The sequence below is a fragment of the Crinia signifera genome, chromosome 6 (assembly GCF_055691185.1).
Source record: "Crinia signifera chromosome 6, ASM5569118v1, whole genome shotgun sequence".
NCBI lineage: Eukaryota > Metazoa > Chordata > Amphibia > Anura > Myobatrachidae > Crinia > Crinia signifera.
Genome location: NC_139222.1, coordinates 279778778 through 279806558, shown reverse-complemented (window position 1 = coordinate 279806558; position 27781 = coordinate 279778778). Strand labels below are relative to the sequence as shown.

The 27781-nt window shown below is 49.1% G+C and overlaps 1 protein-coding gene across 14 annotated transcripts in view; it reads right to left on the bottom strand.

Moving 5' to 3' along the window:
• The window catches only part of ABLIM1 (actin binding LIM protein 1), a 211667-nt gene that overhangs the window by 87341 nt on the left and 96545 nt on the right, over positions 1-27781 (bottom strand). For all 14 annotated transcript variants that reach the window (XR_014444666.1, XR_014444656.1, XR_014444657.1 and 11 more), the window contains exons 3-5: positions 9588-9771; positions 7496-7608; positions 34-160 (exon numbers count right to left, since the gene is read on the bottom strand). Coding sequence is in view for 1 of the 14 variants with exons in the window: in XM_083149751.1 (XP_083005877.1) it covers positions 34-160; positions 7496-7608; positions 9588-9771 (424 nt within the window). In the remaining 13 variants the exon portion in view is untranslated. The remainder of the gene's footprint in view (positions 1-33; positions 161-7495; positions 7609-9587; positions 9772-27781) is intronic.

Here is a 27781-nt window from a genome sequence, read left to right as displayed (position 1 = left end):
CTGTAACATGACATGGATTAGCCGCATACTCACTTGCTGATGTACTCTCCGGTGAGGACCTTGGCGCAGGCTTTGCATTTAAAGCATCCCAGGTGCCACTGCTTGTCCAGCGCTAGTAAGGCCTGTCCGTTCTTAATGTCCCTGCCGCACCCTGCGCAACCTGAAACCAAACAGCCGGGAGATTCAGTTATTATCCCAGTGTCCAGGACATTTCTGTGCAATCCCCATTCTACCCTGCGAGGTGCATCAAGTAACCACACAGGGGCTTGGATTCCGGTGGACAAAACTGCTGCGCTGCAGGAGGGGCAGATGTAACAGGTGCAGAGAAAATTAGATTGTTTCTGTGCAGGGTAAATACTGGCTGCTTTATTCTTATGCTGCAATTTAGATTTCAGTTTGAACACACCCCACCCAAATCTAACTCTCTGCACCTGTTACATCTGCCCCACCTGCAGTGCAGCATGGTTTTGTCCATCAGCAAAATATGCGGCATTGCTACCAGGTGTGAATCAGGCCCATTGACTCATTCAGATTTTGAGGCTGACTCTTATGCGAGATCCATGCCTGTGTATGTCAATCATCCATGCACCTGTATGCGGAACGCCTGTCCCGCCCATTGTATTTGGGCTTACACCCACTCCAAAACTTGACCCACTAAGGTTCTTGATGCGTTTCTAGTACCTGAATGTCTCAGGCCTGTGGATCTGGAATAAGAGGAAAATCCAGAATCTGTAAGGGGCACAGAGCATTTAAGCAGAGTAATTTCATCACCACCACTAAGGGGAAGGCTAAATGTTTGCGTCAAGGATACAGCGCCCTGCACATTATAGAGAAGTGACGCTGCTGGATAGACAACGTCAGGGCTGCTGCAACCTGGACACAGGTATACCTGCAGCATTACTGGACGCTTACTGGAGAAAGTCTGTGCAGTGAGAGACACGGCCACTAGGTGGCACACTGACAACACTCACGCACCCCACCTGCCGCCAGCAGCCTAACCAAGTGCGTGAAATCTGTGTGGACAGGCAGGAATCCCGCTCGGTGTAATCTCATATATGAACAATGAGGATACAATTTGACAAGCTCGTTAGAAATGTTTGAGCATTAGCCTGTGCGTAATGAGGCGCCCGGGGTATTATGGGAAGGAGAAAGGGGGAACAGACAAAACGACCAACCCTACTGTGCATGCTGGGGGCTATTATCCCTCTCAGCAGCCATATACTTGCTGGTCCCCACCAAACAGGGAATGTACATCACAGCCGAGATATAGTACAGCAGTCAGTACAGATACAAAGCAATAAACGGAACCGGCTGCGGATTTCAAGCCAGTTACCAGCGAGTATGATGTCTCTAGGGGCAATCTATCATTTAAAGGGCAAACCAACCTGGCCCTTTAACACATCGGGCAGGCTCCCCAGAATCTCCTCAATGCCTGCACTGCTTACAGGTGGGTGTGGATTATTAGATTGAATTAGGTCTACCCCAGTGTCAAATGGTCGACATAGTAAAGGTCAACATGTGAAATGTTGAAAGGGTCAAAATGTTGATATGAAAAGGTCAGCTTTTTTTTGTGTGTCAATGTCAACAACTGTCGACATGTACCCGCAATTAGTGTAATGCATACCCTCGCAGGGCGAGCAACGCTTTGGGCTCAGTGTCACGCTATGTGCGGCAAATTATTATATCCTCCCACTATGCCGACACGGACAAGCCAGTTTAAAGGAAAAAATCATGAAAAACTCATGTGGGCCTCTTCAAGTGTCAACCTTTTTCATGTCGACATTTTTACCCTGTTGGCCTTCTGCTGTCGACCTTTTGACCCTGTCCACTTATTGAATGTCGACCTTTTGGGGTAGACCTATTGACTGTCTATTTAGACACTGAAGATCTATCAGCCGGAACCACAAGAGGTTGAGGCCAGATGCAGCAAGCTTTATAAAGTGATAAAGTGGAGAGTGATAAACAACCAGCCAATCAGCTCCTAACTGTCATTTTTTAAACAGGCATTATACCATTGCAGATAGGAGCTGATTGGCTGGCTGTTTATCACTCCCCATTTGTGTGGCCTCAAATATAAGTCAGTTGAGACCGACTTGGTGGTCACCGATCTTAATCCTGCAGCGGTGGAATGTGAGGGGGCGTGTCTTTATTACACATCATCTCGTATGGTTGCGAGGGGAAACGGTGGCGGGATACGGCGGAGCGGCGACGCAGGTGCTTGGTAAACTGCGAGCTGATTAAAATCACCCCCTTAGAAGGAAATTCAATTAGACCCCAAAAAAATTTGAGCGTAAAAATCGGGGGGTTTTGCAACAGGAATGTTTCTCCCTTTTTTTTTTGACTGTTTTTTGGGGCTGATCAATTAACCTGAGTCATGCGAAACAAAATCCCTGATCCAACCTGCTACAGGGACAGCCTCAGGGTGGGGTAGGGGCCAGTTGGCGTGTGTTATTAAGCGGTGCTAAATTACTGTGGATAATTAATTAAACCTCATAGCCTGAAGGTATTTTATACAATAATATTTATAACTTCCAGGAAACAAAGTTTGTGTGCACTGAACCATCCGAAAGCAAAGGGTGTCACTGTATTTCATACCCCTTTCAGACATATTACCCGGGATTTTGAACCCGATACAATCCCGGGTTTTTAAAAATCCCAGATGCATTGCAAGTGCGCAGGACCCGGGATTTTAGTCGACTAGAATCCTGGGTATAGCCATTCAGACAGATGCTAGTCTCGGGATTGTGCGTGTGCACGTGAAAAATCTGAATTTTCAGAATATTCTATAGATCATATTTTTGGATATGGGAGAGTGGACCTGTATTACATTTACCCCAAGATCTGCGCCCCTCCTCCCTTTGGTGACTTATGCGGCGATGTCACTACACTAGGAATGGCCATCGGAAAGGGGCACCGCCGACTTGTTGCAGCGTTATCGCCACTGCGAAATGCCTGGCGATGGCGACCATTGTTTCTAAACCATTTGATGGTCCAGTTGCGCCCATTCGCAGAAGGCAGAAACAGCGTTTCTTCCTGTGGTGTATGACATCACCAAACACCTGGAGAGAAGCATGAGACAAACGCATCCATTATGGAAAATGCATCTCCATCTGATCGGAAACATTGATGATGGCCATCTCTAAGTGGGGGGCTCAATATCGCGTGCTTGTGGGATCCCCCAATGGATTTATCTGTGTTTCATACAAGATGATCATTCATATAAGAGGTGATCATTCCTACAGGCAGGTACCAGTCCGGCCGACATTATCGTCAGATTGGTGTGAAATGGGGCAAATGCTGATAACCGAAGAACGTGGGGACAGATTTCCTGTGCAGCCCATAGACCGGGAGGCGTCTGCTGTCTGGAGTAAATATATTTGATGTAATGTTTATAACTAGATTGTATACTGTTCTACTACATGCAGCTGTGCGCCTATTGTATTTACTAATAATACAGAGAAGCTGGCAGTCTCCCCGGGCCTGGGGCACACGCAGCCGCCACGCCAGACCCATTGTTCCCGGCTGCTGCGAAAGGTCTCAGGGCCTCTCCCTGTTCCCTGCTGAAGCTAAATGGAGAACACTGGCGACCTGCACACACCCCTAACTCAGGGACCGACATGACGGGTGACACTCCGGGCCTGATTCTGATTACATCTTGTGGGACAGAAAGGGTTAAACCCACACAAAAAGGGACCGATTCTGACCGCCGCCGAGGTGCAGGCCCCAGCTGCGAGTTCCTTTGGCTAAGTTACTCATTGCCTGATTGGCAGGCAGGGGGCGTTCCTGGGTGGACCCCCAGTGTTTCATGGTTGCAACGAGAAGCCCGGAACCAGCCAGTGATACAGAACCTGCGTCACATTATGCTTATCGGCTGCACTATGACATGAGCCCCCCCTCCCATCCTGCCAGTCATGGCTGCCGGCTACTGACCATGAATATTATAACGTTAGCTTTGGGGTACTGAGCGTTAGGAGAGGGACATCAGCCTTCTAGTGCCCAGCAGCCTTGGACTGCTGGAGGTGTATAATGAGGGGGGGCGGGGAGCTTGGCTTAATGCTGCAGAGGTGAGCCCCCCCCCCCCCCATAACGGCCAGAGGCTCACACATTATAGCAAAAGCGACAGACTCTGCTTGTGTAACCCCGGCCCATAGGGACAACTGACTACTCCAGGGCAGCATTCCTATTGCTCTCAGCTACTGCTTCCATATGTACAGTATATAGATGTAAGCTTTCATCTGAGCTGTCATGCGTTGTGCGAGCGAATATGGGGGTTTATTCTAGTTCATTCTTTCTGACAAAATCCTTCTTAGATGGACAAAACCATGTGCACTGCAGGGGGGCAGATGTAACATGTGCAGAGAGAATTAGATTTGGGTGGGGTTATTTTGTTTCTGTGCAGGGAAAATACTGACTGCATGATTTTACACTGCAATATAGATCTCACTTTGAAGAAAAAACCCACCCAAATCTAATTCTCTCTGCACAAGTTACATCTGCCCCACCCGCAGTGCACATGGTTTTGTCCATCTAAGAAGGATTTTGTCAGAAAGAATGGACTAGAATAACCCCCATGGTTTGGAAGACACATCCGTAGATACCTCGTCAGAACAGAGCACAAGGTAACAGCGTCTACAAAATGCACATCCTATGGTATCGTTACTTGGTACCGATTGTGTCCATATACATTTAACGCCATGGCCCGCAGCGCCGGGAATCTGTTTTTGGGACTTTTTCCTTTAAATGGCATCTTATTTGCAAAACGGCCACACAAGCAGCTTCTGTTGATTAAAATGATATGCGCCATCTATATATTCAGCTTGTGACCGCATCTACTGTACATACAAAATGCAATGTTACACTGTTTTGCAGGAAAACGTAGTGTAATGTTCCATTTCGTATGCAGATACAGCGGGAGTCACGCACTGAATATAGACCTTGCTTATATTATTTTAATCAACAGAAGCTGTTTGTGCATTTTGCAAATAAGACGCTATTTAATGAAAAAAGTAAGATGCCCGGCGCTACAGAGTCATATGGAGCTCCCGCGAATTGTGTCGCACGGGGGATAGATGTATGTGGGCACATATGTACGAAGGTCCCGATTCAATGTTGATTGCCTTTGTGTGAGTTCACAATCTATTCAACTATTGGATGACCGCGCAGGCGTACAGGTGGCAGAACTTATGCGCGGCTCAGAACAGCGCCAAAAACCAGTGACCCTGTTGCTGATTGACTGAAAGCCGCCGTTTCTGGGCAGCAATTTGCCGTTTCGAAGCTGTACCAGAAACCCTGGCTTTTTAAAGGAGGGTCCGGCCCCTCAGAACTTAATTGGGGGCTAGCTGATCGCAGGTTAATTGCACAACAGCACTGAGGTCTGAATTAGGCCCCTAATGTGTTGTACACGTTAATTCTAATGGCGTCACAAACAGAGATGACTTTTGTTATAAGCGCTGATTCAATTTAGTAATTTATGGCACGGGGCAGTCTTTCGGTGGAATGTGGCAGCAAGCACCAAACAACTTCTGAATGCTTTCATGATTAGTTCTGGAATCCAAACAAGGGTATGCTGGCACAATTCATCCTCCTTTACGCATTGTTAACGTGCTCTCCATGCTTGTCATTCCCCCCTGTAAACATAGACATCTGTAATGTACTCAGTCACAATGACTGCAGCAATGTAAAGCCTCCAGGGAATGGGATTACTGAGTGCGCAGAAAGACGCCCATCGCAGATAGTCCGCACTCAGCATCGCTATACCATGCGATGACGTTCCGGGGCTCTTAACGAGAACTGCTGCGTGGTTGTATTATTGTTAATGATTCCGCTTATCCGCACACTTTATGGAAAGTCAGATTTTTCTGCGAGCTGCAGATTGGCTCCGATGCTGATGGCAGCAGTACGGGAAGGAGTATAATTACCTGTCAGGGCCACGGATACAGCCGGATCTCTGCTTCCACTATCCCTAGAATTCTCCACATGCCCAAGGGTGCTAAGGGGGTAAGCTGTGCCCACACTGCTGCCAGCCTTCCCGGGCCCAGCCACGCCAGCCTGCTAATCATTGCACATGCTCCAGGCTAACGGGCGACTAAGTAGTGGCCGGGCCAGCAAATGTTCTGCCTGTCTTAGCGAGGCCTGGAAAAGTATTGGATGTGTGTTGACATCTGACTTGGTGTGTGGGCACTATTTGCATGTCAACTTTTTACCTTTTAACCCTGCCGACCTACTGACGGTCTATTCACCGTCTATCTCCCGTCCGGACACCTTTTCTCTGAACCTCTCAATAACTGCATTGCCTTAGATTATAACCTTCTGTCTCGTTATCAGTGGGGTGACACAGCCACAGTATATGGATGCTGCATCTGCACCTCCTCCACAATGCCCGACAATCCTTTTCCGTGTGGCGGAACGGCGCCAACGAGGGCATAACGAGATGCCTGAGGAAGCAGACGATAAAACGGTGAGACAGGGCGGGCATCTCCCTGCTGCATACAATGTGGAGGATGCCCATTAGCAGATGGCAGCGCTGACCTCTCGTCTGCTCACACTGTGCTCCGGCAGATTTATGTGAATCTGCATAAAGTGTCCGGACAGCTCCGGGAGAGAGAGAGAGAACATTACAGCGGCTCTGTGACTGATAGGTGGCACTGGAGGGTTCATTCCGCATAATGAATGCATCGCTGGGCACTGCTGCAGATTGGCATCGCTTTTATTACTGGTCACCAGACCCAGGCTCCACCCATTGGGGTGGGGGTGATAATATCCGCAGGGGGCGACTGTCTGCTCCCAGCGTTCCCCGGCCGCGCCATAACATACAGGAACTGAGTGTGTAGTAATATGTCAGTGACTGCGTCGGCGTAAGCAGAGGCTGCTTGGTATTACACAGTAAGCTCTGCAGTAAGACCCCTACGTTCTAATTTCATGGAGGCAGGAGAAGTGAACAGGTGTTATTAGTGCCACCCACGCTGGGCATGGGCTCTGTCTGGCACGCAGGAACAAAGCGGAGTCCTGGCATTCCCCCGGCTGCCAACTGATCAGAATCCAGCAATTAGCTCACTCGCTGTTGTATTACTGAGAGCAGCGGAGGTTTGTACCAGCCCAGCACAGAGGAGAAGGTCACCGGTAACTGGGAGACGGCGAGTGTATTTATAGGGGACACGTCCTCTAGCCGTACATGTGATGGCAGTGTGTGTTATTATCCATTATCCAGCAATATAGGAACGTCACGCGGACCGCGGCTACTTAATATGTCTGCAAGGGCGACCTGTGTCAGCCAATCGCGATTGGGCGCTGCAGATCCCTTGTGGTGCCACATAAAGAAAGGATCATTATAATAAAAATATTAATGCCCAGTTTTCCAAAACATTTCTGACCAAGCTGACCAATCATGAAGCAGCGCGGAGTCATTAGGTTATAACTGCTGAGCTGGGCAGAGGGACCCAGTGCCCACTACCCCATCCGGCCCATACCATGCCGGCACACCAGACAGGACACTTACTGCTGGACGTAGACACTTCCTTGGGTCCTGGTGACATGGGTTGGACAGCACAGCTCTGACACAAGCAGTCTCTCCCATTGAAGGTTACTCTGTCTCCTGGTGGGAACGGATGTCTGTGATAGAGAGAGAGAGAGAGAGACAGGGTTTCACATCTACAGCTGAGCGGAGCTTAGAAGGTTTGTCTGAGGGTTAAAATGGGGATTTTTTTAGAAAGAAAAGGAAACTTATACAACATGATATATTTATACATTATAACAGCCACTTTACACATTGCACCACGGATTCGGTATGAAATCCCGTCGGTCAAAATCCCGACAGGGTCATAATACCGACTAGGACAAAATCCTGACAAGGTCAAAATCCCCACATTTAAAATCCCGACAAGGTCAAAATACCGACATATAGAGTGTACAAGTGAAACCGTCAAAATGAATTTCGGTCGACAGGTTGCGAGGACGACATGGGTTTTTTCACAGTTTTTTCCCCGAATGTCGACATGGACACAGTTGGAAGTGAACCGCAGCCCCTCGCATCGCTTGCAATGCTTCGGGCACAATGCCTAGCTGCGCTCAGCACACTATTTTATTCTCCCACCACGCCCTGATGGTAGGGCCTGAAATACCGCCGGCATGAAATACCGCCTGTCGGCACATGTTGGGTCAAAAAACAGTGAAAAAACCCATGTTGACTGTTTCACCTGTCTACATTCTATATGTCGGTATTTTGACCTTGTCGGGATTTTAAATGTCGGGATTTTGTCCTTGTCGGTATTACGACCCATTCGGGATTTTGACCCTGTCCGGATTTTGACTGCATCCCTGCACCACATGTATATTATATAGGGAACCAATGTCTGTCTATGTAATGACGCAGGGGTTAGTGTTAGAGGTTGTAGTTTGTTTCTTTGCGCTCCAGGTATGCCCTCGCACCGAATTGCTGCAACCGCGCCAAATAGAACCACTCAGCGCTCCAGGTCTCGCGAGACTCTGCTCATCCCCGGTATCATTTTTCCTGTTTTTTTTTTTTTTTACCCGAAAATGCATCTTAGTTAATTGCAACAGAACACACCCCACATGTGACCCTTGTATATCTGTGTACGGGTCTCTGAATCGCCATATGAAGTTCTACAGCGCAGAGACCGCATCTTTTCCCCACGCCAAGTTCTGCTGTGTTCTGTATACAGCCACACACACAGACATAGAAGTGCCTCATATCATATCAGTCTCCTGGTGCGGTGCAGTCACATTGGGTTGGACTAAGACGCATTTTCATCAAAAACGACACTGTCAAAGTTGCACGGGACCTGGCGGGTCACTCGCGCCCGGCATCTTGGGCTGTGTGACGTATCGAGGCTAGGGGGGCCAAATGTAATAGTGTGGGAGAATCAGAAAGTGGGAGATTTGGGGAGAATTTTCCCTTTTTTTTTTTTAAAGCGGCAATCATTTACATCATTGCCGTGTCAATGATTGCCGCTTTAAAAAAAAAAGAAAAACAAGGAAAACTCTCCCAAAATCTCCCACTTTCTGATTCTCCCACCCTGTTACATTTGGCCTTGGACGTCTAAGGGCATCATATCATTTTATTGAAGCTGAATGACTGGAAGGACATATTTGAGGGTACATCCACACCTGGTGCGACAAGAGCTGGACGGCTACATACAGTATATGTGTTCTAACATGTGAGCTCTGGGCTGTGTCCGCTGTCCCTCCTCAGCCTCTGCAGAGCTTACAGTTTAATGCCTGCTGCTGGAGGCGCTGGGTCTCATCATTTTCATGTATAATCACCTCAGCAGGATTACTGGGGTTTAGCAGTGACCCAGGTCACACCTAGTGATAATCCTCTGTGCAGCTAATCCTGGAAGAAATCAATGGGACCCTCACAGAAAGTGAAACCTTCTGCATTGTTCTACCTGACATGACTGTAATGTCCCCCGCCTTCGGTTAGAACCCCACCTAACCCCAAGAAATGACAATGCTCACAGGAGGCTTTTGATGCTGGGAAATGTTGGTGCACTGCAGTCTCACCGGATGCGCTGAGTGAGACCAGGAGAGGGGCAGGACCCCCCCCCCAGGGCTGTAGGGGTAGCACTTACTTGCAGACCGTGCAAACGAAGCAGTTGGGGTGATAGGTTTTTCCTAACGCCGTGACCACCTCGCCCTCCACAAACTCTCCGCAGCCGCTGCACCGCGTCCCGTACATGCGCTGGTAATCCAGGGTACAGAGGTACTCCCCGTTCTTTATGAAGAATCCCCCTTGGGCCAAGTCGCAGCCACAGACTGGGAACAGAGAACACGTTCAAACCATAAGAAGATGGTCACATAATAATAAAAATAATATATAATTATAATACATTATAAATGTGTGGTACAAATATATACAGTATATATTGGAGCCTATTAATCATGAATTGCATTTGCAATGTGAGTGTGATATTAGCGCCCGTCTCCGCCATGTGTTCAGTGTGGTGCTGGCCGTCTGTGCTGTCACTATGGGGGTTACAGCCTTCGACAGGAATGGGGGGATCGCAGCTGCAGTCTCTCAGTCATACATTTGGGTGATGATAAATGTTTCCAGTTACTCCACGAAACCGGGTGTTTTCAGGGATTAAGCCGCAAATATTCGATAATAAACGGGGACCATAGAGAGGAACGGAGATTGGGAAAGACAAACGGAGAGAGAGGAAAAGAGAGAGAATCACAGCGCCCTGGCGGATGACCATGTGGACGAAATCACTCGCTGCGGGGATCTGCACATGCGTATTGGCGCCCATGTGCACCCGAAGTCCCCCACCGTTAGGGATGGGGATGAATTCGGACCTGTACGGGCAGGTCTGAATGAGCCCCAAAAGTTGTCTTTTGCGCAGAGATAAAGTATCAGCCAATCAGCTCGTAACTCCCTATTTTTAAACACAGCCTGTAACATGCCAGTTAGGAGCTGATTGGCTGGTACTTTATCACCGTCCAAGACCCCACGAAGTTTGAAAAAAAAATTGTAAAAAAGGAAGCGAGAGAGAGACATACAGGATAATACATGTAGACAGAGAAAGAGGTAGAAAGAGACAGAGATGGGCCCATTATCATTACATATTCGCATCTTAACCCTCAGAAAGAACCAAATATTTGAATCTCCTGAATGTACCTCTGATCCCTGCTGTGATCCCTCCATTCCGGACAGCACTCGGACCCCCATAGGTTGCTATGGGGGATGCAATACTTTATATTAGATGGGGCATCTCCTTGGTTTGTGGGACCGCATAGGTGCACACTGAGTACATTGCAGAGAGGAACAATGGAAACATATATAGGAGTAGTGTTATCGGATCTGAGAACGTTCCGCTATATGACAATCTCTAGTGTTACTCTGTGGTTTGTTATTGTGAGCCGTACACAGAAATATTATCCTGTGGGAACAACAAATAACAAATAAACATTTAGGGAACAATAAGCAAATGACAACATTGCGAGAACTTCCGTATAGCTCACGCCCACGTCCCTGCTATTAGTGTATATGGCTGTGTATGCAGATACTACACCAGTACATTATAGCACTGTGTATAGGGGACGGCAGCAGCAGTGACAGCCAGGTAGCTGCACATGCACACGTCACCTAGCACATACAGCCCCGGAGAGTGACTTACAGCATCAGCTCTCTCTCTGTCACTCACAGCAGGCAGGGATAGACTCAGCATGGCAGGGAGCTAGGTTACACTACAGCACTATAGCGGCAGAGGAGAGACGCCCTAGAGAGGTCACATGATAGATCTAGGTTACACTACAGCACTATAGCGGCAGAGGAGAGACCCCCTACAGAGGTCACATGATAGATCTAGGTTACACTACAGCACTATAGCGGCACAGGAGAGACGCCCTACAGAGGTCACATGATAGATCTAGGTTACACTACAGCACTATAGCGGCACAGGAGAGATGCCCTACAGAGGTCACATGATAGATCTAGGTTACACTACAGCACTATAGCGGCACAGGAGAGACGCCCTAGAGAGGTCACATGATAGATCTAGGTTACACTACAGCACTATAGCGGCAGAGGAGAGACGCCCTAGAGAGGTCACATGATAGATCTAGGTTACACTACAGCACTATAGCGGCAGAGGAGAGACGCCCTACAGAGGTCACATGATAGATCTAGGTTACACTACAGCACTATAGCGGCACAGGAGAGACGCCCTACAGAGGTCACATGATAGATCTAGGTTACACTACAGCACTATAGCGGCACAGGAGAGACGCCCTACAGAGGTCACATGATAGATCTAGGTTACACTACAGCACTATAGCAGCACAGGAGAGACGCTCTACAGAGGTCACATGATAGATCTAGGTTACACTACAGCACTATTGGGCGGAAGAGGAGAGACGCCCTACAGAGGTCACATGATAGATCTAGGTTACACTACAGCACTATAGCGGCAGAGGAGAGACGCCCTAGAGAGGTCACATGATAGATCTAGGTTACACTACAGCACTATAGCGGCACAGGAGAGACGCCCTACAGAGGTCACATGATAGATCAAGGTTACACTACAGCACTATAGCGGCAGAGGAGAGACGCCCTAGAGAGGTCACATGATAGATCTAGGTTACACTACAGCACTATAGCGGCAGAGGAGAGACCCCCTACAGAGGTCACATGATAGATCTAGGTTACACTACAGCACTATAGCGGCACAGGAGAGACGCCCTACAGAGGTCACATGATAGATCTAGGTTACACTACAGCACTATAGCGGCACAGGAGAGATGCCCTACAGAGGTCACATGATAGATCTAGGTTACACTACAGCACTATAGCGGCACAGGAGAGACGCCCTAGAGAGGTCACATGATAGATCTAGGTTACACTACAGCACTATAGCGGCAGAGGAGAGACGCCCTAGAGAGGTCACATGATAGATCTAGGTTACACTACAGCACTATAGCGGCAGAGGAGAGACGCCCTACAGAGGTCACATGATAGATCTAGGTTACACTACAGCACTATAGCGGCACAGGAGAGACGCCCTACAGAGGTCACATGATAGATCTAGGTTACACTACAGCACTATAGCGGCACAGGAGAGACGCCCTACAGAGGTCACATGATAGATCTAGGTTACACTACAGCACTATTGGGCGGAAGAGGAGAGACGCCCTACAGAGGTCACATGATAGATCTAGGTTACACTACAGCACTATAGCGGCAGAGGAGAGACGCCCTAGAGAGGTCACATGATAGATCTAGGTTACACTACAGCACTATAGCGGCACAGGAGAGACGCCCTACAGAGGTCACATGATAGATCAAGGTTACACTACAGCACTATAGCGGCAGAGGAGAGACGCCCTAGAGAGGTCACATGATAGATCTAGGTTACACTACAGCACTATAGCGGCACAGGAGAGACACCCTACAGAGGTCACATGATAGATCTAGGTTACACTACAGCACTATAGCGGCACAGGAGAGACGCCCTACAGAGGTCACATGATAGATCTAGGTTACACTACAGCACTATAGCGGCACAGGAGAGATGCCCTACAGAGGTCACATGATAGATCTAGGTTACACTACAGCACTATAGCGGCACAGGAGAGACGCCCTACAGAGGTCACATGATAGATCTAGGTTACACTACAGCACTATAGCGGCACAGGAGAGACGCCCTACAGAGGTCACATGATAGATCAAGGTTACACTACAGCACTATAGCGGCACAGGAAAGACGCCCTACAGAGGTCACATGATAGATCTAGGTTACACTACAGCACTATAGCGGCAGAGGAGAGACGCCCTAGAGAGGTCACATGATAGATCTAGGTTACACTACAGCACTATAGCGGCACAGGAGAGACGCCCTAGAGAGGTCACATGATAGATCTAGGTTACACTACAGCACTATAGCGGCACAGGAGAGATGCCCTACAGAGGTCACATGATAGATCTAGGTTACACTACAGCACTATAGCGGCACAGGAGAGACGCCCTACAGAGGTCACATGATAGATCTAGGTTACACTACAGCACTATAGCGGCAGAGGAGAGACGCCCTACAGAGGTCACATGATAGATCTAGGTTACACTACAGCACTATAGCGGCACAGGAGAGACGCCCTACAGAGGTCACATGATAGATCAAGGTTACACTACAGCACTATAGCGGCACAGGAGAGACGCCCTACAGAGGTCACATGATAGATCTAGGTTACACTACAGCACTATAGCGGCAGAGGAGAGACGCCCTAGAGAGGTCACATGATAGATCTAGGTTACACTACAGCACTATAGCGGCACAGGAGAGACGCCCTACAGAGGTCACATGATAGATCCAGGTTACACTACAGCACTATAGCGGCACAGGAGAGACGCCCTACAGAGGTCACATGATAGATCTAGGTTACACTACAGCACTATAGCGGCAGAGGAGAGACGCCCTACAGAGGTCACATGATAGATCTAGGTTACACTACAGCACTATAGCGGCACAGGAGAGATGCCCTACAGAGGTCACATGATAGATCTAGGTTACACTACAGCACTATAGCAGCACAGGAGAGACGCTCTACAGAGGTCACATGATATGGCCAGACTCAGCATGGCAGGGAGCTAGGTTACACTACAGCACTATAGCGGCAGAGGTCAGACGTCCTACAGAGGTCACATGATATGGCCAAAGCCTGGTATACCTGGATGGCTGGTAGACAACGTCAAGGTCTACATTTAATAGTGACAGTTAGAAGCTGACTGATTCCTAGGGGCAATGTAACCACTTTATCTCTCTAGAAGAATTGACGCATCTCCCCCAAGTGCTGTGCTAGCGATACCGATGTTGCATCAAGTCACCAGAAACACACCGGCATTACTCCCTGTGAGACGTAACTCCCAATCCTGTCATTTCTTAGGGGGCAGGACGTATAGTTGCCGAATATTCGTACCCTGTTACATTCCCCCCAAAATGTGAGACACAAGGTACACTAACCGCTTCTAGATTATACAGAATGCGATATATATACGTATAATCTTCTTCATCGTTACAGAAAACAAAGAAATACAGAATATTACAATATTGCCAAATGTTCTTATTATTTGTTACTAACAGATAACTTCTCATTATCTGTTACTAATATCTTAAAATATCTATTGAATCTAAATACATTAGAACTAAAATTCTGGTCCAAGACCCCAGCACCCAACTATAAGACCAAGAAAACACAACACTCTGCTGCAAGACCCCAGCACTCAGTTATAAGACCAAGAAAAAACAACACTCTGGTCCAAGACCCCAGCACCCAGCTATAAGACCAAGAAAAAACAACACTGGTCCAAGACCCCAGCACCCAGCTATAAGACCAAGAAAAAACAACACTCTGGTCCAAGACCCCAGCACCCAGCTATAAGACCAAGAAAACACAGCACTCTGCTCCAATACCCCAGCACCCAACCATAAGACCAAGATAATCCAGCACTCTGCTCCAAGACCCCAGCTATGAGACCAAGAGAACCCAGCACTCTGCTCCAAGACCCCAGCACCCAGCTATGAGACCAAGAGAACCCAGCACTCTGCTCCAATACCCCAGCACCCAACCATAAGACCAAGATAATCCAGCACTCTGCTCCAAGACCCCAGCTATGAGACCAAGAGAACCCAGCACTCTGCTCCAAGACCCCAGCACCCAGCTATGAGACCAAGAGAACCCAGCACTCTGCTCCAAGACCCCAGCACCCAGCTATGAGACCAAGAGAACCCAGCACTCTGCTGCAAGACCCCAACACCCAGCTATAAGACCAAGAGAATCCAGCACTCTGCTCCAAGACCCCAGCACCCAGCTATAAGACCAGGAGAACCCAGCACTCTGCTCCAAGGCTCAGCACCCAGTTATAAGCCCAAGAGAATCCAGCACTCTGTTCCAAGGCTCAGCACCCAGCTATGAGACCAAGAGAACCCAGCACTCTGCTCCAAGACTCAGCACCCAGCTATAAGACCAAGAGAACCCATCACTCTGCTCCAAGACTCAGCACCCAGCTATGAGCCCAAGAGAACCCAGCACTCTGCTCCAAGACTCAGCACCCAGCTATGAGACCAAGAGAACCCAGCACTCTGCTCCAAGACCCCAGCACCCAGTTATAAGATCAAGAGAACCCAACACTCAGCTATGTGAGCAAGAGAACCCAGCACCCAACTATAAGACCAAGAGAATCTAGCACTCTGCTCCAAGATCCCAACACCCAGCTATGTGACCAAGTGAACCCAGCACCCAACTATAAGACCAAGAGAATCTAGCACTCTGCTCCAAGATCCCAACACCCAGCTATGTGACCAAGTGAACCCAGCATCCCAACTATAAGACCAAGAGAATTTAGCACTCTGCTCCAAGATCCCAACACCCAGCTATGCGACCAAGTGAACCCAGCACCCAACTATAAGACCAAGAGAATCTAGCATTCTGCTCCAAGATCTCAGCATCTAGCTAGGAGACCAAGAAAAACAAACCAACACTCTGCTCCAAGACTCAGCACCCAGCTATGAGACCAAGAGAACCCAGCACTCTGCTCCAAGACTCAGCACCCAACTATGAGACCAAGAGAACCCAGCACTCTGCTCCAAGACCCCAGCACCCAGTTATAAGACCAAGATAACCCAACACTCAGCTATGTGAGCAAGAGAACCCAGCACCTAACTATAAGACCAAGAGAATCTAGCACTCTGCTCCAAGATCCCAACACCCAGCTATGTGACCAAGTGAAACCAGCACCCAACTATAAGACCAAGAGAATCTAGAACTCTTTTCCAAGATCCCAGCACCCAGCTATGCAACCAAGTGAACCCAGCACCCAGCTATAAGACCAAGAAAACCCATCACTCTGCTCCAAGACTCAGCACCCAGCTATGAGACCAAGAGAACCCAGCACTCTGCTCCAAGACTCAGCACCCAGCTATGAGACCAAGAGAACCCAGCACTCTGCTCCAAGACCCCAGCACCCAGTTATAAGACCAAGAGAACCCAGACCTCAGCTATGTGAGCAAGAGAACCCAGCACCCAACTATAAGACCAAGAGAATCTAGCACTCTGCTCCAAGATCCCAACACCCAGCTATGTGACCAAGTGAACCCAGCACCCAACTATAAGACCAAGATAATCTAGCACTCTGCTCCAAGATCCCAACATCCAGCTATGTGACCAAGTGAACCCAGCATCCCAACTATAAGGCCAAGAGAATTTAGCACTCTGCTCCAAGATCCCAACACCCAGCTATGCAACCAAGTGAACCCAGCACCCAACTATAAGACCAAGAGAATCTAGCACTCTGCTTCAAGATCTCAGCATCTAGCTAGGAGACCAAGAAAAACAAACCAACACTCTGCTCCAAGACTCAGCACCCAGCTATGAGACCAAGAGAACCCAGCACTCTGCTCCAAGACTCAGCACCCAACTATGAGACCAAGAGAACCCAGCACTCTGCTCCAAGACCCCAGCACCCAGTTATAAGACCAAGATAACCCAGTACTCAGCTATGTGAGCAAGAGAACCCAGCACCTAACTATAAGACCAAGAGAATCTAGCACTCTGCTCCAAGATCCCAACACCCAGCTATGTGACCAAGTGAACCCAGCACCCAACTATGAGACCAAGAGAATCTAGCATTCTGCTCCAAGATCTCAGAATCTAGCTAGGAGACCAAGAAAAACAAACCAACACTCTGCTCCAAGACCTCAGCACCCAACTATAAGACCAAGAGAATCCAGCACTCTGCAAACATAATGGTAGATTGTCAACCATCTGTGAGACGAGGACTGGATTATAAAACCAGAGCCTCCAGATGGGGAGGTCCAGACCCCGACAGCCAATTGTAAGGCATACATGGTCCCGCTATTTCCTTCTGATGTCAGGATCATCTCCTGCAAAGTATATTTACCATGCACTCAGCTACTGTACCAGCAATTGGTAGAGATCCCTGAGATTTCCTGAGCAAAGTTACTGATTGACAACAATATTACACAATAATTTTTGTCTCACAGCACCGTGTCATGGAATAAATTCCGACCAAGGCAATATCAGTGTGGAGTTTATATGTAACCCATTATGCTTGCCTATATCTTATCCAGGTGTTTCTCTTATTCCCCACAGTCCGAAAAACCTAAAACAGACATATAGCAAGTAAACGGCTTAATAAAATCATGCATGTGTGTGTGTTTAGGGAATATAGATTTAAATGTGAATATTCTCTTTACAGCACTGTGTAATATGGTAAATAATAATACAAGTCACAGTTTGCAATACATACCCTCAGGTAGCTAATACCCTATGACAGTGGTATTGAGGATCAGCTGTAACATCACACAGAGGTCTCTGCATCCTCTAACTTCCAGATGTGACCATTCTTTAGACTGGACCTAACAGGTGACCTCTCCTGCACACCTGGCTGCAGGTCAGACTGGATGTAACAGGTGACCTCTCCTGCACACCTGGCTGCAGGTCAGACTGGATGTAACAGGTGACCTCTCCTGCACACCTGGCTGCAGGTCAGACTGGATGTAACAGGTGACCTCTCCTGCACACCTGGCTGCAGGTCAGACTGGATGTAACAGGTGACCTCTCCTGCACACCTGGCTGCAGGTCAGACTGGACGTAACAGGTGACCTCTCCTGCACACCTGGCTGCAGGTCAGACTGGACGTAACAGGTGACCTCTCCTGCACACCTGGCTGCAGGTCAGACTGGACGTAACAGGTGACCTCTCCTCCACACCTGGCTGCAGGTCAGACTGGATGTAACAGGGGACCTCTCCTCCACACCTGGCTGCAGGTCAGACTGGATGTAACAGGTCACCTCTCCTGCACACCTGGCTGCAGATCAGACTGGACGTAACAGGTGACCTCTCCTGCACACCTGGCTGCAGGTCAGACTGGACGTAACAGGTGACCTCTCCTGCACACCTGGCTGCAGGTAAGACAGGATGTAACAGGGGACCTCTCCTGCACACCTAGCTGCAGGTCAGACTGGATGTAACAGGTGACCTCTCCTGCACACCTGGCTGCAGGTCAGATTGGATGTTACAGGTGACCTCTCCTCCACACCTGGCTGTAGGTCAGACTGGATGTAACAGGTGACCTCTCCTGCACACCTGGCTGCAGGTCAGACTGGATGTAACAGGTCACCTCTCCACCACACCTGGCTGCAGGTTAGACTGGATGTAACAGGTGACCTCTCCTGCACACCTGGCTGCAGGTAAGACAGGATGTAACAGGTGACCTCTCCTGCACACCTGGCTGCAGGTCAGACTGGACGTAACAGGTCACCTCTCGTCCACACCTGGCTGTAGGTCAGACTGGATGTAACAGGTGACCTCTCCTCCACACCTGGCTGCAGTTCAGACTGGACGTAACAGGTCACCTCTCCTCCACACCTGGCTGCAGGTCAGACTGGACGTAACAGGTCACCTCTCCTCCACACCTGGCTGCAGGTCAGACTGGACGTAACAGGTCACCTCTCCTCCACACCTGGCTGCAGGTCAGACTGGACGTAACAGGTCACCTCTCCTCCACACCTGCCTGCAGGTCAGACTGGATGTAACAGGGGACCTCTCCTGCACACCTGGCTGCAGGTCAGACTGGACGTAACAGGTGACCTCTCCTCCACACCTGGCTGCAGGTCAGACTGGATGTAACAGGTGACCTCTCCTCCACACCTGGCTGCAGGTCAGACTGGACGTAACAGGTCACCTCTCCTGCACACCTGGCTGCAGGTAACACTGGACATAACAGGTGACCTCTCCTGCACACCTGGCTGCAGGTCAGACTGGACGTAACAGGTGACCTCTCCTCCACACCTGGCTGCAGGTCAGACTGGACGTAACAGGGGACCTCTCCTCCACACCTGGCTGCAGGTCAGACTGGACGTAACAGGTGACCTCTCCTCCACACCTGGCTGCAGGTCAGACTGGACGTAACAGGGGACCTCTCCTCCACACCTGGCTGCAGGTCAGACTGGACGTACAGTAGGTGATGTTTCCTGCACACCTGGCTGCAGGTCATTCTCTACAAGCACCGCCCACGTCTCTCTGTCTTGGCACTTCCGGCACAAGGCGGCAGCTAGAAACGGGTGTTATTTTTTAGCTACCACAAACTTTATTTCCCACAAAAGTTCTGGTCTGTACCAAGCTCATTAAAATGTACGTAAATAAAAACACAACTACTTGGCAGGAAGCCATCCTTTGAGTATTCACTTAATTAGCTTTAATTAAAAACACAACAGCCTCAAATGTCAGACAATTGCCAGCGCACTAATTTATACGGGTATCCAGCGCCAACAGAAGGCGCAGTGTCCCTGGCACCGAGGGCTATTCTGCCGTCATGGACTGGGCTTATATGTGGATTTATATAAAAACTAGATACGGTAGTTAGAGGTTCGGAAGAGATACCAGCTAGAGCCAGTCTGTACGTTCCAGGCTTTCATAAAGGCAGCAATGTTTTAGAATTAAAAGAACAATTTGTTTATTTTGTTACAGACAGCAGACAATAGCAATAAGCCTCAACCACCTGATTCACCTATAAGCTTGGTTGGCGTGTCGGCAGTGCCGGCTGCCGCCAACTGTTGTAGTCGCTGCGTGGTAGCAGCGAGTCACTAGTTCTGTGGTAAACGGGTGTAACTAGAACGTTGTGGGCCCCAAACCAAAATCTTTAAAGGCCCCCCCCCCCCCTTCAACTGGCACCGAGAGGTAAAAAAACAAAAATACATTTGTACCCACATAAAAAAACAAAGATTATAATAAAATAATTGTATTTTTTTTATATAAATTTGATAAAGCATACACAATAATTCACAAATAAATAAAAGTAGAACAAATAAAGACAGGTGTATGTAAAGCAGTATATCTGTTATAAAGTTCCCACCCCTACTGAAAAAGTCACGTGAGCATGGCGAAATGCGTTTAAACTCCACACCGCTGTCTGCTAATGGTTCACCCGGCTCCTTCTCCGCATTGTGTGGGAAAGGCCAGAGGGAGCATGAGATAGGAGTGACAGGGACAGGGCAGTGTCAGTACAGTGGTGACAGAGAGAGGTTTAGGACAGAGGTATCAGGATCAGGATGGAGAGGATAGGTTCAGGACAGTGAGGGCGCGATCATGACAAAGAAGGCAGGGACAGAACAGAGGGGTCAGGAGACAAGAGTGATGGGGACATGGCACCGGGGCAGAGAGGAGAGTGCTGGTTCGCTGACTTAGGGATGTTCGGCACTCCGTGCTTGAGCCACCTGTCAGATGCACCGCTGCTGCAGATATACTTCCTGACTCTTTCTACTGCATGCGTTGGGCGTCTCCGGGCACACACTGAGCGTGGCTGGGCAGTCCCGGTGACACCCCTCGCCTATCCAGAAGTGAATTGACAGGAACCAGAACCCTGCTCACTATTAATTAAAAAAATAAACAGAATACTGTGCAATGGGGTTGTTGTCTGGGCCCACTAAGCGGCCGGGCCCCATAGCAGCTGCATCCCTTGCACCCTCTATAGTTACGCCGCTGATAACGACACCTGAGTGTATGAACCAGCGGCTGCAGCAATGCATTATCAGCCCTCTGTGTACAGGCGGTAACGTGTCTCTTACTAAATGACCGGCTCACATTCGCTTCACTACACTTTAGAGAATCCCCCAGCAATGACCACGCTGACTGACTGCATTTAGAGACAGAAAATAAAATGCTAAAAGCCGATTCCAGGCCTGTGTCATCCTTCATGCAGAATCCCTATTAGCCTTTTACAGCAGACACAGGAATGCATTGCGATCAATAACCGCACAATTAACCCTGCAGAATAGCACATTCCTAATGTCAGCCGTGCAGTCCATGTCTGAGACCATGTAACCCTATCAGTGCCACGGCCTTACTCCCAGCATGTTACAGCACTGGTAACCCAACCCCTCACTCAGTGGCGGAACTAGAAATTTTGCGCGCCCCCCCTGCACAAAACATTACTGCCGTCCCCCTCCATACATTTATTATATCATTTTTTTACCTACATGCTTGTTGCCAAGAGTTCTATGCTTGTTGCCAGGGGTTTCATGCTCATTGACAATTGTTACACGCTTGTTTACAGGGGGTTCTTATTCATTGCCTGTGGTTTGTTGCTTGCTACCAGTGAGTTACATGCTCGTTGCCAGGGAGTTACATGCCCAAATACCAGGGGGTTACATGCTCGTTGCCAGGGAGTTACATGCCCAAATACCAGGGGGTTACATGCTCGTTGGCAGGGAGTTACATTATACCTCCCATTATTGAAGAAACAGATGGAGGGAAATGGGATGCGCGCAGCCAAAAATTTTGTGGGGTGGCCTATACTCGCAACACCCTGTTTTTGCCGATGTTGGGGGCCTGTGAGCTGCTAGCCATGCATTATATTCACTTATGATCGGGGGGACTCTGACAACTGCCCCCACCACACCACTAAGGACTGATTCAGCATTGTTAGCAAAAAAAAAAGCACACAACTGCACCGCAGGTGGGGCAGATGTAACCTGTACAGATTGTGCTGGTTTATATTTTTTCTGTGCAGGGTAAACACTTTGTGTTTACATGTCATCCACAAATGTTAAGACAGCTTTAGTTTTACACAGCAATTTAGATTTCAGTTAGAACACACCCCACCGAAATCCACAGGAACAGCATCAGACTGGCAATGATTGATAGCCTGATGCCAGTTGGGGGTGGGGAGGAGGTGGCAACTTACTCCGTTTGTGAAAACAGAGGTTTATCACCGCCATTTAAGGGGTGGGGAGAGGCCAGGGATCTTCTGGCCAATGCGACGGCAGCGTACTTGGCACCGAGGGTGATGTTGGCTGCCTGATTGTAAGTGCTTTGATCCGATGCCTGTGTATAGGATCACTGCTGCAGCGGGAGGCGCCTGCATGTAATAGACGCCTCCTGCTGCACCGCCATACAGTGCTATCACTGCTGCCTCCACGGAATCCACATGTGAACGACCCTCTTGGCGGGGACTAGATACAAAAGAAGCATGCTGTGTGTGTTTATAGTCTGTCCGCAGGTGCTTCGTAAGAGAGCTACATGGAATGACTTGGCTGCCGTACCAAATAAACATTCCAGGTCTTGGAAATAACCTATGAAATGTTCCTGGCTCATTGCTGGGGCTTTACCTCCGGTTTCTGGTTACCCAATCTCCAGGGATCTGCCTGATACGCTTATAATGCACAAACAACACAGCTTAATACTGCAGCGGCGGATTGGCCGACAGACAGAACTTCCCATAGTCCCATCTGAAGGCGAGCAGCAAGTTGGGGATTGGCTGGTAGACAGATAGAATGGTCCCATCTGCCCAGCTACTGGGAGAGGCGACGGTGACAATATAACACAATAACTCATATAAAGGGCAAATTTATTATAAGGCGTAAGGCATTAATGCTGATAATACATCAGCATATAAATCGGGTGCATAACGCGGGAGACAGCACAGCATAGAAGAAAAAATTGTGAAAAATTGTTTTTTACAATTTTTTTTTTTTTTGTGGATCGCCAGGTCACACATGACTATATCACCGGTTAACCACTGCCGGCCTAGTCAGCATTAACCGTAAACGCCCTGCAGCACTAGCAGGGACAGCTCAGCGTAGCCGGCGACAAGTTGAACCTGATTCAGGTTGGCTCGCCAGAAGGTGTATATTCGCTGCTTAGCGAGCGCCTTAACACCACCCCGCTGAACGATCCCCCAATTCCCTGAAAGTCATTGCTAGCATGTGTACGCTAACGGGGCCAAATTCACCCCCTTCTGATCAGCCCTGAATCAGGATCGTTATAGGTAAATTGCATCAACTGCTGATTTTTTTTTTTATCGCCGCAGTGAGGAGCTGTACGAATAAATCTGTCCTATCAAAGGATCTGTCTTATAAACATCAGTGATAGAACCACATGCAAGTATGGCAGCGTCTCCATTGCTGTGTGTGTACGCGCACTCTCCAGGTGGCGGAGAACTACAACTCCGCAGATGTTGGGGCTTGTAGTACAGCATGCTGCTGGGTATCAGCTGTAAGGGGGCCGGCCCTCCCAGCCTCATGCACAGAGAATTAAACGTCTGCTGGACACTGGTCAGAGTCTCTGTGCAGCAGAGGCGGGAGCAGGACTCATTCATAATCTCTGTAATTAGAAATCTCAGCTCCGTCCTGCACATCACCGGCAGCTGCTCGCGGGGATTTCATGATTAATTCTTAACTCTGTCATGGCCGGGAAGGATCTGTGCTCAAGGCTGGCAAACCGGCGGCTCTTCCCCTGCTGTGGAACTACAAGTCCCAGCCTACCCTGTCAGCCTCTGGTAGGGATTTAACATTAAACTACAAACGGGCTAAGGAGAAATGAAGAAAACCTATGACGGGATTAGCTAAGTCACAGCTTACTGCTCTGGGCCCCTGGTGACCATGGTGTGGCCCTTCCATGTGCTTGGAACAGAGGGCTTGATTCACGTCTGATCAGAGGGCTGCGACTTCGCTAAACCGCGCGTGACACATGAAAAGGTTGACATGGGTGTTTACATTTTTGTGTTAATGTTGACCCGGACCCCCAATTAGCGCACCCTCACATGGCTCGCTTCACCCGCCGGTCCCTTTTGTAGTCCACGTGGATGTTAAAGTATCAAAAAGCCCAAAAATCAAAAAAAGTTGTGAAAAACTCATATTGATCGTTTTCTGTGTCGACCATTGCCAGAGAGACGTAACTACCATTGGTGCAGCAGGTGCATTGCACCGGGGCCCCTGAGGACTTAAGGGCCCATTGCTCCCCAGGCCAGCAATGACTTCCTGGATTGGGGTAAAGGAGCCCAGATTATATTTTTCTACATGGGCCCGCCACTCACAAATTCCACCAGTGCATTGACATGACGACATTTTGCTTGTGTCGATGTTTTGCCTGCTCCAATCATCCTCTGCAGCTTCAATTTGGACCGAGCTACGCCCATCAGGTGTGCCCCCTACACCAACCCCCCCCCCCCCCATTGAGCCCCACACCACCCAATATAAAGAGAGCAGGGATTATTCCTGCATCCAGCCCTCGGTATCAGGGAGTTTGGTCTAATATCCCAGAAGTCCGGGAGAACTCGTTAAAATCTGCGGGATTGGGCAAATATGAACAATTTGCCGTCACGCTAAGGGCTGCACGATGGCAGCTGGCACTCAGTAGCGGAACACACAAAAACGCCCATGTGGCACTAGCTAGAAACATGCATCTATTCAATAAACACAGATACCCTATAATATATAAGAAACCAAAAGGATTTCCAAGAGAAGAACGGCACAAAACGCGCTCCGGGCTCCGAGTTATAAGTCATCTATCCTTAGTCCTGGGGTCCATAGACAGATATTACTAACCAGACACGGCCATGCTACAGGCTATGACAGAACTGGGTCTCACCAGCCGCTCCGCGCTCTCTGGGGCAGAGTGGAACGCAGCTACCGGCAGAATGAATGGGATTCCAGAACATGCTTGTATCTGCATCTATGGTAGAGACATATACTCCGTGTTATAATGTTACCGAGCAGGAAAGTGTCCTCCGGAGGGAACGTCTCAGTCGCAATTTGGGGGTTATTCTGGTTTATTCTCTCAGATGTGAATCCACAGCCTTTGCGAGCCAACAAAACCCCGCCATGCGAATGGTCGACTGCCGCCACCCAAGCGCCACTTGCTCACAGGGAATGCGAATGGATGTTACACAGGCCAGGGGGGAATGCCCACATCTTTCGATGGTCTGAGCAACCTTACTTATGCGTGCACATTACCCCCCCTCTCAGACTGACTTTTAACGTGGCCAGAGATGACCTCATTGGGGGGCGCACTGATGTCATTCGAGTTCAGCGGCAGTGTGGGGCCAAGCTCGATTGTTTACGCGGCATAGGCCGTCCAACGCGGCCGCCGGACTTGGTTACATCCGACCCAATACATTGTTTGTTTGTATTGTTTCTTTCTTTTCTACTTGTGGATCTGTTCAACTAAAGCTGCTCTAATTCTACATAATGATAGCGCTACTCATATAGACTGGTGCACATTATACATGGTACTAATAGCACTGGTGCATTCACAATCACAGGAGCCTGGTCCTTATTGGGAATGAATCTGCATAACAAAGTGTATCGGACAATAGAGACTTCCCCAAGGGGACAAACGGTGACCCCTCCTCCCGGTACTAGATATGTAGTTGTACCCGCACGGCTGGATGATGGAGCACACACTGTGTCCCCTGGAGGAATGATGTGCAGAAATCACAGTACCTTCTGTTATCCCCCCCCCCCCCATCCCAGCCGTACTGAATTTCCCAGCGTCTAATTAAAAATGGATGACAAGTGGGATCCCGCGCACGGCATTGTTTCACATGATTCCAAGGTCACAGCTTCCTATCGGCTCAGATTCCACAGTCAAGTTCTTCCCGAGAGCGGCGGCGGCGGCTCCTGCAGAGAAGCACAAATTCCTCCTGTACTGGAGGACGGAGGAATAATCCAGGTCATGAGGACAGAGCCTCGTGCCTCTCTTACTGCAATGTTCCCACCGCCTGCAGCCTAACTTCGGGCCGAATTCAGACCTGATCGCAGTGCAAATTTGTTCTCAAAATGGGCAAAACCATGCTGCACTGCAGCTGGGGCAGATGTAACATGTTAAGAGTGAGTTACATTTGGGGTGAGTTCTTTTGTTTCTGTGCAGGGTAAATACTGGCTGCATTGTGCTTACTCTGCAATTTAGATTTCAGTTTCAACACACCCCGCCCAAATCTAATGGGGCCCATACATCTACAGATTGATTGTCAGATTGGGCCGGTTGGAACAAAAACCTGGTAATATCTGAATGACAGTTTTTGGCAGTTTTCCAGCATTTCAAAGCAAATGGTCAACTGTCATCTGCTCTCATCCAGTACCAGGATTTTGTTCCAACCAGCCCAATCTGACAATCGATCTGTAGATGTATGGCCAGCTTAACTCTCTCTGCACCGGTGACATCTGCCCCCACCTGCAGTGCAGCATTGCTTTGAGAACAAATTTCTCCGGCGATCGGGTCTGAATTAGGCCCAATGATCCAAACACATATGTCCAGTGGGCAGGCTGTTGCATTCTGACACAAAGTCTACCTGAGAAAGCAGCACTCGTTACCTATGCAATCCTGTCGCCACTGTGCACTAATCTACTCTCTGTACTCCCATAACCACAGCTGAATCTTACCTGAAACCTTTTTGCAATGTAATACTTCAGAAAGCACATTGGCCCTTATTCTGATTGAGTTGGATGGCTCTGAATGCGGACGGACGGCCGATGGTTGGTGTTTGCGCATGTGCAGAGGCGTATCAGCGCATGTACGAACGCCTCACACATCCGAACGCGGCGTGATCGTACGGAACCATCCGAGCAGGGGGTGGAGAGGGGCGTGAAGGGCTGATTTTGCTCATTACCATATGTGTACGCCCCGCGTTTCATGGGCGTTCCCATGAAAACGCTGGGCGTACGTATGGTAATGCGGCCGTGACGCACGTGTGGGGGCGGACATATGACATAGCCGGATGCCAGCTGCCCGCCCATATCCCTGCTTTTGCACAGAGAAAGCCCGAGTGGTCTGGAGCACTAGGGGCTGCCTGACCACTCGGTCCAGCATTCGATGGCCGGCGACCATCGGAGGATGGGGGAGGTTCCCACAGATGGAGGAGGTGTTCATGAAAAATCCACTCGCGGTCCGTTGGGTCGGCGTCTTATCACATTCGGACGGTGTGAGCGATCCGTACGGAAGGTGGGGCTAAGAACACTCGGTTCCAGTCCGCAAATACGCATCCGTCCGAACCAACCAGAATAAGGGCCCTTGTTATTATTTGAGGTGTGAAATCGTGCACCTAGCAAAATTTCTGGGTCGAGCAACCCGGCATTTTAACCCAGGTCACAACCAGGTTTAAACATGGCTCTGACCCAGGTTGCTGTGTAGTGTGAACGGGTAACCTCCGCCCCTCATGACACGCCCACGCCCTTTCCCGCCCCCGCCTGACATCAGCTACCTGGCGTGGGGAGCTTAAACCTCACAAATGCCGGGATCACGCCCAGGACGGACCCGTATCCAAATCCCAGGTGCAAACTGCCATTTGCTGTCTGAAAGGGGTGTAACTAGCAACTTGCTTCCCCTCTGTTATCCGGTCCCCAATATTGTTATTCCCTATTGGAGACATCCATGGACCTGTACATGCCAGAATCCCAAAATCTAATAAAGAAACTTTATGTCGACCCTTGGTTATTTTTATATCACTTATTACCAGGCTCCTCTTTTGTTATTC